We start from the raw sequence: 17,521 nt of genomic DNA, 5'->3' as shown, positions 1-17,521 counted from the left end.
AATACAGGGACGGTATAATACTGGAGTAAAATGCAAGTTTTCTAGATGTGGATAATTTATTTCCCCCTTTTTAGATCAATAATATACATATACTTATACTTATAAGTTAGTTACCATTACCTATTTTGTTCCATTCTGTGTAAGAAGAAGCAGATTCTGTCATAAATGGCATTATTTCCTTTAAAAGATAGACAATTTAAGTATTATTAGTTATTAAATTACATTATAATTGAATCGCTTATTGTAGAAAGCGAATAAGTCCACTTCCGTATGAAATTAAATTGAGATATACATTTTGTTAAACCAACGTCGGCGAATCGATGAGTCTATAAAGAAGGAAATTTGTATCTCTCACCGTACGCGAAATATCGCACGATAAAATTTTTGTTGAGCGTATAAAGGGAACTAGTAATGAAGCAGGAATATTTCGAATTTTATTCATTGATTGTATAAAGGAATCAAGTCCCAGCCTTTAAAAACGACTTTTTAACCTTAATCGTTTCCTAAGCCACGTTTGGTGTATCACATGTCACTCTACTAGTCTCCTTCTAGATTTCATCTCTAGAACAAAATTTGATAGATCATCAAGTTTCTAAACTAAATAGTTTTTTTTTCATAAAGATGTATACCATTTTTATTCAGTTGCAATGCGAAGGCAAAACAATCTTACTTTTCAATTAGAATACGGAGTGCAGTCCAGTCCCTTGAATCGCGATTTTCGGCTCTTATTGGAGCCTCATTGGAAAGAACGTAGGCACTGTTCTCCATATTCTTACTGATTCGCATCGAGAGCTTTTCCCACCCATTGCAACCGAAGTGATGATAGTAGGTGGCTAGCGTCATCTGGCATTGAAAGACGAAGTAGTTTTCAATCCTAATAGTAAATTAATAATATTGAAAAATATTAAAAACATTACTAAAAGATTTTTAAATTGAAAACTTATTGGTACACTTTTCTGGTGACACCTCCAAGACTTCTACAATTTGCAAGTCAAATGGATGCTGCAGTGAAGACGAGAGGGAAGGAATTCTACACAATGCAACTCACATCCCCCGTCTGCAGCTGGTAAAGTTCCAACGGAAAAATGCACTTGGTTACTCTACGGAGTAATACGACTATAAAATAAAAATGTATACCATTTTTATTTAGTTGCAATGCGAAGGCAAAACAATCTTACTTTTCATGAAAACTTTACTTGAAAAGTAAGATTGTTTTGCCTTCGCATTGCAACTGAATAAAAATGGTATACATTTTTATTTTATAGTCGTATTACTTCGTAGAGTAACCAGGTGCATTTTTCCGTTGGAACTTTACCAGCTGCAGACGGGAGGTGTGAGTTGCATAGTGTAGAATTCCTTCCCTCTCGTCTTCACTGCAGCATCCATTTGACTTGCAAATTGTAGAAGTCTTGGAGGTGTCACCAGGAAAGTGTACCAATAAGTTTTCAATTTAAAAATCTTTTAGTAATGTTTTTAATATTTTTCAATATTATTAATTTACTATTAGGATTGAAAACTACTTCGTCTTTCGTTTTTTTTTCGTTTTTATCAACACTAAGTATTGTGGACCTATACCCTTTATACAATAAGCGCTTCAATTTCAAATAACTACTTACTGACTTCTCTTCCAATTCCAACAGTAAAGGTGAGACTAACAAATTAAAGAAACCAACAATTCGTATTAACCAAGGAAATCCTATAATGTGTATAGCTTGTCCCCCCAATAACGGACCAAACGAGTAGGAGATTGATACAGATGCTTGCTGAAGAGCATATATTGGTCCATATTGATTACCTTTAATAAAAAATATATATTTAAGAATATAACATAAAAGGGGTCCCTCTAATTGACTGTATACTATAGTAAAAATTACTTAAGATGTCAAAATCTTGCTTTGTAGATGGTATTAAAATATTATATATTAAAAAATTATATATTATTATAAATTATAAATTATTATAAATTACATATTAAAAAAATTTTCTTAAAAAAGTGCCAACTTGGACTAAGTGTACATTACAAAGTAAATCACAAACGTTTTTGGTCTTATCGGACCATCATCAGGTTAAACTCCAGATCTTAGTACAGTGGAACCACGATAACTCGGATTAATCGGGACCACGGACGATCCGGGTTATCGAAAATCCAGGTTAGCCGGATAATATGGTAAAAGTTAATAAAATACGGTATACTTAAAATAAACTCCGTTATAATTGAAATACGACTGTACTAGGTACAGTAGATACGATGTGAATTGAACCAGAGGACGTTTTGGGGTCCGGTCAGTAATTCTACGGCGAGCATAGAAATAAAGATAAACCATTCATAAATATTTGCAATTGATCATTCCTTGTAGTAGTCCACATGGACACGGGTGTGGCTTATTACTTTCTAGCGTATCTTATTGGGCAATACTGAAGTGTAATTGGTCAAATTGTTCGGAAGTGCTTACACTTAAATCATATCGTTATCTGGCTAAAATTCCTTCTTGTGTTTCAAAGGCGGCAAGCAATATAAACAGTGTCGTCGTCATAGCCTTACAATTATTTATTTTATTTCTATAATAAAATAATTGTTGTCTCATTTCTTTAGTCTTTAAATTAATAAGCACATTAAATTTCATTTGTATTATATACTTTTAATCATCAATTTTTAAATTTTAATAACTGTAATATATGTTTATACAGGATGTCCCATATATTATATAAGATTTGATGACGCGAAATTGCGCAGATTGGATATCGTAATTAATGGAATTTTGTTATAGCAATCACCACAGTGACCAATAAGAATTTTTTGACTGTAATGGTCATCTTCAGTTAGAATGGGCTGAATACATTTTATTAGTTTGCTATAATATAAGAGGTCATTTATTGTAACCTGCAAATTATTTTAGATTTGCTTTGTTCATACTATTTCAACCTTTAGTTGTTATATTTAACGGCTGTGTCTAGGTACACGCGAAATAACCTACATCAAGCCAGTGACGTCATTATTTAGCGTGCGCAGTGACTGTATATTTTGGAACCTACACGCTATTTTGATATTTTTGATATGTTTAATGTTTGTTTGATAGAAAAATATTTGTTATTAAAGGGTAGGGAAGCAGAACTATTCAGATGTTTCAAACTTAATATTTGTAATAAATCAATGTATGTATATATAAAAGTATATTTTCAGGTTAACAAAATAAATATCTATTTAGTTGACATGACATGTACAAAATATTGTTAAAATAATTTTTATACGCAAGTTAATTATTATAATCAACTATTCTAAATGGGAAATAAGCCACAATTTAACTAAAAAAATGATTTTACTAACGTTTTGACGTCCAAATCCTATGTCGTTTTCAAAATACAAATATTAGTCAGATTAAATAAACTATTAAAATAAATTTTTTACTAAGCAACAACAATTTTGTTTAATTTATTAATATTTTGTATTTTGACAACGACATCCGATTTTGACGTCAAAAACTTAATAAAATCATTTTTTAGTTAAATTGTGGCTTATTTCCCATTTAGAATAGTTGATTACAAAAATGTCACAAGGAAATAGCTTCAGAACAAGTTAATTATTATTGTGAAAGCTTTAGGTCTTCCTTTTATTTTAATTTTGGACAGTAATACTGTTTCACTTATAACTAAAATATATATATATATATATATATATATATATATATATATATATATATATATATATATATTAATTTATAATCTCTTATCTTTTTTATACTGTTTTAAAATTTTGTTAAACTCATTAAAAGAACTAAATAATTGTCCATACTCCATAGTTAATTTAAAAACAAACACTAAACGAATAAAACATAAGAAATCTCTTTAATAATCAATATTAAAGTGTAAACACAAAACGCAATTAAACACATTCTAACACTCTGACTCTCTGATACTCGCGGTATGTTCTTACCACAGCATACACGCGGATCAAGTTAGCGTGTACGCAAAAAACCAGTAACAGTGCACGCTAAATAGTGACGTCACTGACTTGATGACGTTTCGCGTGTACCTAACTTTTTTATTTGCGTACACGTTAGCGTGTACCTAGACACAGCGATATCTAACAAGGCGAATCACCCTAATACATTACAGTTCCTAATTAGGTGATTATTATGCATTGAACTTAGACAATTATGTATTCGTTGACGGGTATTTGCATATTAATAAATGACTTATAGATGTAAAATGGGTTGGCGATTACAGTACTCTAAATAGATAACTAATCAATGATGCGAATAAAGATAATTTGACACAAAAGTAATGGATCGTGACAGTATTTTCGCAACATAGACTCATTTGTGTAGGCTCATTTCTTTAGTTCTCAAATTAATAAGCATGGTAAGTTGAATTTGTATTATGTATTTTTAATCATCTTTGGTGTCAATAAAGATAACTTGACACAAAAGTAATGGACCGTGACAGTATTTTCGCAACATAGGCTCATTTGTGTAGGCTCATTTCTTTAGTTCTCAAATTAATAAGCATGGTAAGTTGCATTTGTATTATGTATTTTTAATCATATTTGGTGTCAATTTCATAAAGAAATGTGAATAATTAACAATATTATTACTGTTTAACAAATTATAGACATAGACCATAATTTAAAATAAAAGTTTACTCATTATTTTCTATTGCGCCGCCTATGTTTTACAAAAGATGCCGACACTCGGTGTCGAATTTTGTTTTTATACTTGTCCAACTGACATCGTATAAACAATACGGTCACAATCGGAACGATTGTTACGGGTTAAAAGTCGCTAAGCAACTAGAAACGATTCTTATAAATAAGATTGTCATAATTTTTGCTTTATTGTCACAAGTACTGGCCTAAACAATTATAAAAATCAGGCTTCTATATTGTCTTGAACATTAGCGGCTATCAAGCCATTTTTAAGTCCGAAATCATATAGAAAATCAGGCATGAAGTAGGCTTTAGGTATACATTGCTACCTGTCTAGTAAGGGTCATCTCTTTGTCTTTACCTGTCTAGTGTCATATCTTGCTCACTTTTGATTTACACTTCATGAGGACAAGTTAGTATTGTCCTATGAAACTCCTTGAGGATATTTAATCAGAAGTAATCCAGATAACTAATTAAGAAATATTCAATTTGACGAAGTTGACGATTGTCTTGCTCAGCAAGGATTTAAAATATCTGGATATTTAGGTCCCCAAGACCTTTCTTTTTGGCCATACGCTATCTTTAAGGTAAGCTTTGTTTTTTTAACACCTGATTCGTTGTCTAAAGGGAAACCTTTAGTAATTTTAATTTATACCTTTTGCTCTGCTTGCATGCTGATGTATCTATTCATTTCAGGCCAACAATTTTTCTTTCTCTCCAATTCATTTTGATGTTGTGAGTTTTTTTGAAACACCCTTGTCCAGGGTCGATATTTATATAACCTGTATATCTGTGAAGTATCCAAGTATATAAATGCAGTACGACATCATCCACGTGTATAACATCGACGAAAAAAACATAAGGTAGGATCAAACCAATACTTCTCTTAAAAGAACGTTGTTTTGCCTGTCTAAGCCACCACACCATACAGCAGTCTGAGAAATATCTCGGTTTTGTATTTTTTTCTTGTAAATAGTACCTAAATATAATATTACATAGTTTTAAGAATTATAATATGGGTGTACGCTGAAAAGAATATTCTTAGAGGCAAATATAAACTTTAGTTGAGCTTTTTACCTTTTCCTTTTGGTTTTTTTTATATTTTCAATTAAGATTAATATGAATTTTTTTTGTTTTGGTTAATAAGAATAAATAGTTTGTGAATTCTCCGATTTTTTTGATTTCTTATTATTATTTTTTTTGTTTGGTAGAAAATAAAACTAGTTATTTACCTTCGCATACCTTCAATAAAAACCGGTAACATCGGCGAAGAGTAGCATTTGGCGCTCCAACGTAAAATTTTTTGTTATTATTTATTTTATAAAGCATTGAGTATTATTACATATTATTATTTAACAGATATAAAGATATATACTGCTGTACATAACTATTATTAGGCATAAAATTTCTGATTTTTGATATGGCATAGTGGCATAATAGTAATTATTGTTAGGTACATATTTCACAGATATTTTGATACACACTGCTGTACATAAATATTATTAGGCATAAAATTTTTGATTTTTGATATGGCATAGTGGCTTAATATTAATTATTATTACATATTACACAGATATTTTGATATACACTGCTGTACATAAATATTATTAGGCACAATATTTTTGATTTTTGTGCTTTGTGGACACTTTCTTGATTTCTTGCAAATAAATAGTTAATTTTATTCCTTTATTTCCAATATACAGGGTGGCTCAAAATTATTGCACCTCATAAAATATATATTGCATAGTATTTTATCGGTTTTAGTGTTCGGATTTAACCCAATAGTTGTGTATTGACTTACTACTAGCTCGCATAACTTAAAGTAGTAGTTGAAGTTATTTTTTTTTTGTTTTTTGTAAGCTCGCATAACTTAAAGTAGTAGTTAAAGTTATTTTTTTTTGTTTTTTGTAACATTGGGTAAGGGTTGCGTGTTGCCATTTCACGCAAAAATATTTAAGAATAGGATACTATAATATATTGTTGAGATTTTTTTTGTCTTTACTTTATACTTCATCTCTTATTTTATCATATTTCTTTATCTCTAACCGAGATAGGGTTTTATTTTATTCTTTTTCGGTTTACTTAATATGAAGGTTAATAGACTTTTGGGTGATGAACTCAGTTATGAGTTATCAATAAGAAGTTTACCAATTGATGCAAATGTACACACGAAAAGGGCTACGTTGAGAGAAGCTCTTAAAGCAGAAAGAGAGGGACAAAGAGATTCTCCTAAGGTGGTTAATATAGACCCATCTTTTGAGTTTTCGTTGTGCTCAGGGAAACTTAGCGATCTGGAAGAAGGTATAGAACATTTTAATGAACAGAACAGAACTAATGAATTTAAAAGAATTAGTTCCCGTCTAACACATGTTAAACTTAGACTTAACAGACTTCAATGCAACGAAAAACAGGAAGCTCAAAGGAATCAACTATTAGATTGGCACAAACGGTTACTATTAGAAGTCAACAGGATTTATGAGAGCTTTGGTAAAGATAATCAAGTAGAGCACATCTCACTTTTGGATACTTCAGTTCCATTATTGCCTGAAATTGTTCATTCCGGGTCTCATGAATGTGGTTTGGTAAACTCAGAATCATTAGCTGAAGAGCATCCTATTGAAGCTGCGCTGTTTGGAGCTACTAACAGTTCACCAACTGCAGGCAATAGAGTTTCATTCTTAAGGCAGGTTTTTGAAGAAAATCAACATGATAGCACGATACAATCACAAGTACATTCTCAAAGATGTTCTAGTTCTCTGAGGGTTTCAAGCAGAATATCAGATGGGAATCAAGAGTATATGTTCAGTGCTATAAATAGACCACTTAATTCAAGTAGAGAAATGAATTCTTCTGAAAATCACAATAGGCATACGGAACCACAAACTGATACAAGATTATCAAGGCACAATTTTAATAATGGAAGTAGTGCAACAGTACCTACAAGGGAGATTGATAATACTTTAGCTCGACATTTTAATCTGGAAACACCTTCATCTAACTTCAACAGTAAAATAATGGATTCGCTAGATTTCTTAAAGCATGATGTTCAGAACGTTGATATAAGTAGATGGAGATTACAATATGATGGAATCTCGAGCGTTACTAGTTTTCTAGAAAGAGTGGAGGAACTCAGAGTTTCAAGAGGAGTATCTAAAGAGAGACTACTTCGTTCGGCTCCAGAACTTTTTACCAAAGACGCCTTACTCTGGTACAGAATGGGAAATTTTACATCGTGGGATAATCTGGTCCAGGAACTTAGGTCTGCTTTCCAGCCCCATGACTATGAGAATTCCTTATGGGAGGAAATCCGAAGAAGAACACAGGGCTCACAGGAACGAGTTATAAACTATATTTCAGTCATGGAAAATCTATTCAAGAAACTATTGATCCCCCCTAACGAAGAAGAAAGACTGAATATCATTCGTAGGAATATGCTTCCTTATATTCAGCAGGGCTTGGCTTTAACAAAAATTAGCAACATCAGTGATCTTTGTTCATTAGCCAAGGCTATGGAAGCAATGGAAACAAGGATTCGACAATTTTGCCCTCCTCCTTCAAGCACCAGACTTTTGGTAGAACCTGAATTAGCTTATAGAAAGCCGTCAACTCCTATTTTTACGAGTCCGGTTACAACACCTGTGTTTACAGAAGAAGTTGCAAATAGCGATAAATCTGAACATTTGAATAAGGGTACATGCTTTAATTGTGGATCTGAGGGACACAAGTTTAAAAATTGTAACCAGCCTAAGAAGTTCTTCTGTTATAAATGTGGATGCAACAATGTGACAACGAAAAACTGTCCCAGATGTTCAAAAAAACGCAGCTTTTCTCCCTCGGTAAGTCGGACGAGTGGAGTGGAATGTAAATCAACTCCGACAACTGATAATACAGCGGTCCTTGAATACATTTTAGCCCATGCTGAAGGTGATCAACGACCATACTTGAGTGTCTCAATTCTTGGAAAGGATATACTTGGATTATTGGATAGTGGAGCATCACGAACCATTCTTGGAAAATCTGGTTGGGATGTGTTTAAAGACATTTGCCCATTAAATGAAGATAACAAGAAATCATGTATAGTTGCTTCAGGGGATTCATGTGAAAGTATAGGATCTATTACTGTACCAGTACGGTTAAGAGATCGGGTTCGTGTTTTGAATATTCTAGTTATCCCATCCCTTGTTTCTTCGCTTATTTTAGGTATTGACTTTTGGTCAGCTATGGGGATAGTCCCAGACCTTTTTAAGGGAGAATGGTTTTTTAACCGTGAAGAAGAGTTAAATAGTGTATTAATTTCTGGAATCCAGGACTTTGATTCATTAAATAAAGAACAATGTGATCAATTACAAAAGATTGTAGATAAAGCGTTTTTAGGAATGACATCTCAAGAGACAGGATGTATAAAGGGCGTGGAGCATGTGATACATACCAATTCACCACCCATTAAACAAAGGTACTACCCATTGTCACCAGCTCTACAAAAGGTAGTTAATACCGAACTGGACCAAATGTTAGAAAAAGGCATAGTAGAACCTTCAACCTCACCGTGGTCGTCGCCCATAGTCATGGTACAAAAGAATGACAAATGGAGATTTTGTGTTAACTATAGAAAGTTAAATGCGGTAAGCGTTCCGGATGCATATCCAATTCCTTATGTGTCATCTATTCTAGATAAACTTCGAGATGCACGATATTTAACTACCTTGGATGTCAAATCAGCATATTGGCAAATAAATGTAGCTATGGAATCTAGACCTTTAACTGCTTTCACAGTGCCTAATAGAGGTTTATTTCAGTTTCGTCGTATGCCTTTTGGGCTACATTCAGCTCCTGCTACATGGCAGCGTGCAATTGACAATATTTTAGGTCCCGAATTAGACAGTTATGTTTTTGTATATCTTGATGATATAATTATTTGTACATCAACGTTTGAGCAGCATTTAAAAGTTTTAGAGACAGTATTTCAGCGTTTAACCGACGCTGGTGTTACTCTTAATAGGGAGAAGTGTTTAATATGTCGTTCAGAATTGAAGTATTTAGGCTACGTAGTAAATAAATCTGGATTACTTGTCGATCCAGAAAAGGTAGAAGCAATACTGGGAATACCGACACCGAGAACTGTTCAGGATGTTCGTCGGATTGTAGGTATGGCATCATGGTAAAGGAGATTTATTCCATCATTTAGTACTGTTGTATCACCGCTCACTCAACTAACTCGAAAAAATGTACAATTCGTTTGGAATAAGACATGTGAGAACGCCCTGAATAAGGTTAAAGAATATTTAGTTTCGGCACCCATTTTGGCGTGTCCTGATTTTTCTTTACCATTTATAGTAGAGACAGATGCAAGTGACTATGGATTGAGGGCTGTTCTTTCTCAAAAACATGGAGATGAAGAACACGTTATAGCTTACTTGAGTCGATCACTGACAAAAACCGAAAGGAAGTATTCTACTACAGAGAAAGAATGTCTCGCCGTTCTATTTGCTGTAGAGAAACTAAGACCATACTTAGAAGCTACTAAATTTGTAGTTATTACAGACCATTTTAGTTTAAAGTGGTTGTTTTCCATTAAAGACCCCATAGGCAGAATTGCTCGTTGGGCTCTGCGTTTGCAGGCATATGACTTTGAAGTCATACACCGGAAAGGAAAAGATCATCTAGTGCCTGACGCACTATCTCGTGCAGTTCCTTGCATAAATGCTTTGGATGTAGACTGTTCTACTTCTACACAGGTCAGTCTAGACCGATGGTACTTGGGTATGATTTCCAAGGTCAACAAATTTCCTAGAAACTATCCACTTTGGAGGATAGAGGGAGGAAAACTTTTGAAGAATATAAAACCGCGATACCCTGAACTAGCTTTATCAGAATGGGTAACGGTTGTTCCAAGGGAACAAAGACTAAACCTTATAAGAGATCATCATGATCCTCCAACGTATGGACACCTTGGCGTTTCAAAAACATTTGGAAGACTTAGTCAAAAATATTATTGGCCAAAGATGCGATCAGATATAGGACGCTATATAAAGAACTGTACAACATGTCAACGGATAAAACCAGAACAGCAACGTCCTAGAGGTCAATTGTTATCTCAGCAGCCGACTGCCACTCATCCATGGACTCTCATCAGTATAGACTTAGTTGGACCTTTACCTAGGACCACTTCAGGATTTTCGTATATTTTCACCGTGTTAGATTGCTTTTCCAAATTTATTTTAGCTTTCCCAATTAGAGCAGCGACATCAGCCAACATAGTTAAGTTGCTAGAAAATGAGGTGTTTCTAGTCTATGGTGTACCAGAGAGAATTTTGTTGGATAATGGAGCACAATTTCGTGGCCATACATTCCAACAACTTATCTCAAACTATGGTATTGAATTAAAGTTTACAGCACTATACCATCCACAAGCTAATCCCGTGGAAAGAGTTCATAGAGTAATAAAAACTATGTTGACGGCCTATGTCTCTCAAAATCAAAGACACTGGGATCTTATTTTGCCGAAGATTACATGTGCCTTGCGATGTTCGGTTCATGAAGTCACTGGAGTGTCACCGAACCTTATTAATTTTGGTAGGGAAATCAATGTGAATGCCAATAAAAATAGACATGAGTCTGAACAAGGTCAGTATAATATCGGAACAAGGAAGGAATCTCTGGATAAACTGTTTTCTGATGTTCGGAGGAAACTTAAGTCAGCGTATGAGAAAAGTAAAGTTCCATATAATCTGCGAAGAAGGACAGAAACATATAAAGTGGGGGACATGGTTTGGAGAAGAAATTTCGTTCAGTCTGATGCTACAAGATATTTCAGCGCAAAATTGGCCCAAAAGTTTGTAGGACCATTTAGTATTAAGAAAGTGGTCTCCCCATGGAGTTATGAACTTGTTGATGAAAATGGCTCTCATGCAGGAACCTGGAATGCAAAAGATTTGAAACCGGTTACTCAGGACAGTGAGGTTAAGGACATTAAGTCTAAACCTCCTGATGTGGAAGTATAGAGTTACAATGTGTTGAAAATTTTATTGTAAGATTTTGTTATCTTTACAAGTTTTTGTTTTATTTTTTTTGGTTTGTTTTTTTTATTTTTGTTTTATTTTTATTTTGTTTTGTACCGTTAGGACTTAAAAGTTTCTTTGAAACTTTTTGCAAGTAAGGGTGGGGTTGTTACGGGTTAAAAGTCGCTAAGCAACTAGAAACGATTCTTATAAATAAGATTGTCATAATTTTTGCTTTATTGTCACAAGTACTGGCCTAAACAATTATAAAAATCAGGCTTCTATATTGTCTTGAACATTAGCGGCTATCAAGCCATTTTTAAGTCCGAAATCATATAGAAAATCAGGCATGAAGTAGGCTTTAGGTATACATTGCTACCTGTCTAGTAAGGGTCATCTCTTTGTCTTTACCTGTCTAGTGTCATATCTTGCTCACTTTTGATTTACACTTCATGAGGACAAGTTAGTATTGTCCTATGAAACTCCTTGAGGATATTTAATCAGAAGTAATCCAGATAACTAATTAAGAAATATTCAATTTGATGAAGTTGACGATTGTCTTGCTCAGCAAGGATTTAAAATATCTGGATATTTAGGTCCCCAAGACCTTTCTTTTTGGCCATACGCTATCTTTAAGGTAAGCTTTGTTTTTTTAACACCTGATTCGTTGTCTAAAGGGAAACCTTTAGTAATTTTAATTTATACCTTTTGCTCTGCTTGCATGCTGATGTATCTATTCATTTCAGGCCAACAATTTTTCTTTCTCTCCAATTCATTTTGATGTTGTGAGTTTTTTTGAAACACCCTTGTCCAGGGTCGATATTTATATAACCTGTATATCTGTGAAGTATCCAAGTATATAAATGCAGTACGACATCATCCACGTGTATAACATCGACGAAAAAAACATAAGGTAGGATCAAACCAATACTTCTCTTAAAAGAACGTTGTTTTGCCTGTCTAAGCCACCACACCATACAGCAGTCTGAGAAATATCTCGGTTTTGTATTTTTTTCTTGTAAATAGTACCTAAATATAATATTACATAGTTTTAAGAATTATAATATGGGTGTACGCTGAAAAGAATATTCTTAGAGGCAAATATAAACTTTAGTTGAGCTTTTTACCTTTTCCTTTTGGTTTTTTTTATATTTTCAATTAAGATTAATATGAATTTTTTTTGTTTTGGTTAATAAGAATAAATAGTTTGTGAATTCTCCGATTTTTTTGATTTCTTATTATTATTTTTTTTGTTTGGTAGAAAATAAAACTAGTTATTTACCTTCGCATACCTTCAATAAAAACCGGTAACATCGGCGAAGAGTAACACGATGTTATGTTAATTTAAGAACAGTAGAGACTAAGACCATTGTTTAAAAAAGAATTTTTTAAATAGTATTTTAGTCTCTTTTAAACAATGCTAAGACAGTTTGAAATAAATAAAGGAATAACAGGTGCCTGTTGTTTCCGATAATCCGAAACAATGAACGCCGTGTGCCATGAGTCATATTTACTATCGTATAGTTCAAATTACACAAATACCCATTATCTCTCAAATATTATATTACATACATTTTTATTGTTGAAATGTTTGTCTGATGCAAATCGGTCCGGGTTAGCTGGACTTCCGGGTTATCGGGGGCCGACTTATCGGGATTCCACTGTAGTTGAAACTAGCCACAGAATTTGGTCACATGACCTTTTAATTACAAAATATGAGCCATTTCGGCTTAATTAAATGCGACGCTAAGCCGATGTTTAACCATTAAAAATTATTACAATGTTGTCACCTTTGCTATAAAATTCATGGTGAATGTGCTTGTTTTGTGAGACAGCAAGAGTATGTTCCTGCTGTTTCACAAAACAAGCACATTCACCATGAAGTGTAGAACAAAGATGAAGACAACATTGCAATAATTTTTAATCTTTAAACATCGACTTAATGTCGCTTTAAATTAAGCCGCACTGGCTCAAATTTTGTAAATAAAAGGTCATGTGCATGTGACCAAATTCTGTGACTAGTTTTAACTACTAACATCTGGAGTTTAACTTGATGATGGTCTGATAAAACCGAAAACATTTGTGATGTACTTTTAGTCCAACTTGGATCATTTTTAAGAAACATTTTTTAATAGAATTTATATACCATCTACAAAGGAAGATTTTTAATTCTTAAGTAATTAAGAATATTTACGAAAGTAAGTAAATAATATGAATTAATAATCATTATAAATTATTATTGTGTTTGCTACACTCAAAATATTTGTAATTATGATTTTGCATTTTGAGAATGATTTTCTACCTGAAAGTCATAAGCCTTTATAAAATATATAATTATAATTATATATAACTGTTAGGCCGTCCGCACATGGGAAGACGCTCGAACTAGTCGACTCGATTTCAGTCGCGTGGATCTCTTCCTGCCACTCAAGTTCCTTCGTTGTGGCATTGAGCTTCGTACACGAGGCGTTTAGCATTGCAAATCTCCTCGTCTTGTACGACTCTCGTCTCTTGCGATCCGTAGCGCACGAGAAAGTTCGAGTGAGACGCACGTTTCCAAGTTTATTTTATTTGAGTTGTGACTGCATAAACTTCACTGATGATGCATAAGGATGCTGAAATAGTTGCTATATGGAGATGGTAGTCCAAATCTGAATCGAATATAAACAAAACCTGCCTTGAACCCTTTTTAATCTTTATTTTATTTGATTCCTTTGTCTTTTGTTGATTTTTGCACTATGTTAAATTTTAGTTTTTTTTAAAGATCGGTGAATGTTATTTTCGTTAATAGTAGTACTACTAGCTTTGTGGAAATATATTGTTTGTAATATAAAATTCTAAAACATTGAACTTGTGTTTCTAGGTGTTAATTATAAAATTCGTTGGGGAAGTAGAGAAATACCCTTAATTGTGTAATGCTCATTGTATACAAATTATATGGTGTATTCCACGAATATACGACTGTTTTGGATTATCTTCTTCTTCATGTGCCGTGCTCGATTATCGAACGTTGGCTATCAAATTGGCTATAGCAATTTTGTTAACGGCAGCTCGGAAAAGGGATGCAGAGGATCTGTTATACCATTCTCTCAGGTTTTTAAGCCATGACGTTCTTCTTCGACCTGGCCCTCTTCTTCCGTCTACCTTGCCTTGTATTATTAAATGGAGTATATTATATCTCTCTGGGTGTCGCATAACATGGCCAAAATATTCAAGTTTTCGATTTTTAACTGTTCTGACGACTTCTGTGACTTTTCCCATCCGGTGCAAAACAACTTCGTTACGAACTCTATCCACCCAACTTATTCGTAGGATTCTTCGGTATACCCAAATTTCAAAGGCTTCCAATTTCTTGAGAAGAGTATCTGTTAAAGTCCAACCTTCGACACCGTACAAAAGAGTAGAGAACACATAACATCTCACTAATCTAATTTTAAGATTCAAAGTAATGTTGTTTCCACATAAAAGTTTCTTTATCTTAAAAAATGCAGCTCTGGCCTTCTCTATACGTATTCTAATTTCTTTGCTCATGTCCCAGTTCTCATTTAGATTACAACCAAGGTACCAACCAAGGTAGACAACCATCACCTTGGTCTTTGCGGTGTTTAGCTTGAGTCCATATTCATCACACGTTGTGGTAATCCTATTAATCAGATGTTGAAGTTCTTCATAATTGCTCGCAATTAACACCGTGTCATCCGCATATCTCAAATTATTAATATTGACGCCATTCATTTTGATACCACATTGAGCATTATCCACTGCTTTATTGAAAACAAACTCAGAATAGATGTTAAATATTAGTGGGGACAAAATGCAGCCCTGCCTTACTCCTCTTCGTATTTGAAGTTCTTCAGACGTGTCCCAGCCAATCCTGATGTTTGCACGTTGATGCCAGTAAAGATTTTTGATAATGCGTAGGTCTTTATCATCAATACCCACTTTCTGAAGAATAGCAATCATTTCCGTATGTTTTACCCGATCAAAGGCCTTCTCAAAGTCAATGACACAAATATAAACCGGATGTCCGACATCTCTGCTTCTCTGTACCATAACCTGAATACTAAACAATGCTTCTCTGGTCACAAGGTTATTGCGGAATCCAAACTGTGTATCACCAAGCTGTTCTTCTATTTTTTGGTACATCCTAGAGTGCAAAATTCGTAGAAATATCTTTAAAACATGACTCATCAAGCTAATGGTTCGGTAGTCACTACATCTTTTCGCGTTTGCTTTTTTAGGTATCGTCACAAAAGTCGACAGCAGCCAATCCGTTGGTATATAGCCAGTTTGATAAACTTTATTAAAAATATGAAGGAGAGATCTTTTACCTGAATTTTCGAAGAGCTTTATTATTTCATTCGGTATTTCGTCTGGTCCCGTCGCTTTTCTGGTCTTTGCTAATCTTATTGCTTGTTCAATTTCGTCCATAGTTATGTCAGGTCCTGTAACTACTTCGTTAATTTCAAGCTCGGGCCTTTCATCATTAAACAGTTCCTCAATGTATTCTTTCCATTTGTCTATTTTATCCAAATCAGTGATAATCAGTTTTCCGTCTCTATCAACGATGTTATTTGCATGTTTTTTGTTCTGACCGGTGAGTTCTTTTATTTTTTTTATACATATTAAATGAATCATGTTTTCTCTGCAACTCTTCAATTTCTAAACATTTTTTTTCAAAGTATGTTTCTTTTGCCGCTCGTATTTTAGTCCTTATCTCTTTATTAATGCGTTTATACATTTCGATGTTTTGATTCTTAAATTTGCGTCTTTTTTCCATCAAATTCAAAATCTCATCGTTCATCCACTGTTGCTTCTTTTGATTTTTCTCTTTGAAGTTTGGAGTTGAGTTGCTTATAATCGTTTTGATTTGGTTCCAATGATCCTCGATGGATTCTTGTTGTTCGCTATTCTCAAAATTGCTCTCTAAATTGTTTGAAATCCCCTGACTGTTGTTTCTAATAAAATCGGTATCCAGTTTGTTAGAGGATCGTTGTTGTTTTATCCGTTTAAGTTTTAATTTTATTTCGGCTAACAATATATTGTGATCAGATGGCACATCGGCGCCAGGATATGTTTTCACAGACTTTACTGCATTTCTGTAACGCTCACTGATGGTTATGTAGTCAATTTGGTTTCTTACGATATTATTGAGGGTATCTGCTGGAGATTTCCACGTATATAATCTCCTTTTAGGTAATTTGAAAAAGGTATTCATTATACATAGATTATGTTCTTTGCAAAAATCTGCGAAATAGTCTCCCCTTTCATTTCTATCGCCCAGTCCATAACAGCCAATAATATTACTTTGTCTGCCTTTTCCTATCTTAGCATTAAGGTCACCCATCAGAATGGTGAGATCTCTAGTCTTGAGTTGGTCGGTAACAGTTTTTACATCGGCGTAGAACTTGTCAAGTTCTTCAAGTACACTTGTATTAAATTTATGTTTCTGGGTTTCGCGTTCAACTGAATCATTATGACTCGTTCAGATACTTGGCATACCGCCCTAACACATTTGCTAACCTCGTTTGGATTATCGCGACAACGAATATTTTAGTGTGCAACATAAGAAGTACAAAAGAATTTTGCTCTAAAAATTACTCCAATAAACAACAATATAATTTGCAATTTACTTTCGTTCTTTATATTTTACACAATAAAATATTCGTTGGCGCGATAATCCAAGAGGGTCGTATATTCGTGGAATGGGGTATACTAAAAATATAACAATACCGTACTTTTCACAGAACGAAATAGTCGTTTTGGTTGATATATAAAAAATGCGTTCTTCCTGGTTGGAATTTGTGAGCAAACTGAATCGACTATAGTGTGCGCAGAGCTATCGCTTGTGACGCAGGGTTCGTACAAGACGAGCAAGACG

General features: G+C 33.8%; 1 protein-coding gene across 1 annotated transcript in view; it reads right to left on the bottom strand.

Annotated features, from left to right (window-relative positions):
- Positions 1-64: 64 nt before the first annotated feature.
- The window catches only part of LOC126880060 (chromaffin granule amine transporter-like), a 45,050-nt gene continuing 27,593 nt past the window's right edge, over positions 65-17,521 (bottom strand). The window contains exons 6-7 of the mRNA XM_050643715.1: positions 1,617-1,795; positions 65-178 (exon numbers count right to left, since the gene is read on the bottom strand). Of these exons, the coding sequence (XP_050499672.1) occupies positions 107-178; positions 1,617-1,795 (251 nt within the window). The 3' untranslated portion in view covers positions 65-106. The remainder of the gene's footprint in view (positions 179-1,616; positions 1,796-17,521) is intronic.

Source organism: Diabrotica virgifera, chromosome 2, assembly GCF_917563875.1.
Source record: "Diabrotica virgifera virgifera chromosome 2, PGI_DIABVI_V3a".
NCBI classification, from domain to species: domain Eukaryota; kingdom Metazoa; phylum Arthropoda; class Insecta; order Coleoptera; family Chrysomelidae; genus Diabrotica; species Diabrotica virgifera.
Note: the sequence above shows the minus strand (reverse complement) of the source record. Positions and strands in the feature narration are given on the sequence as shown.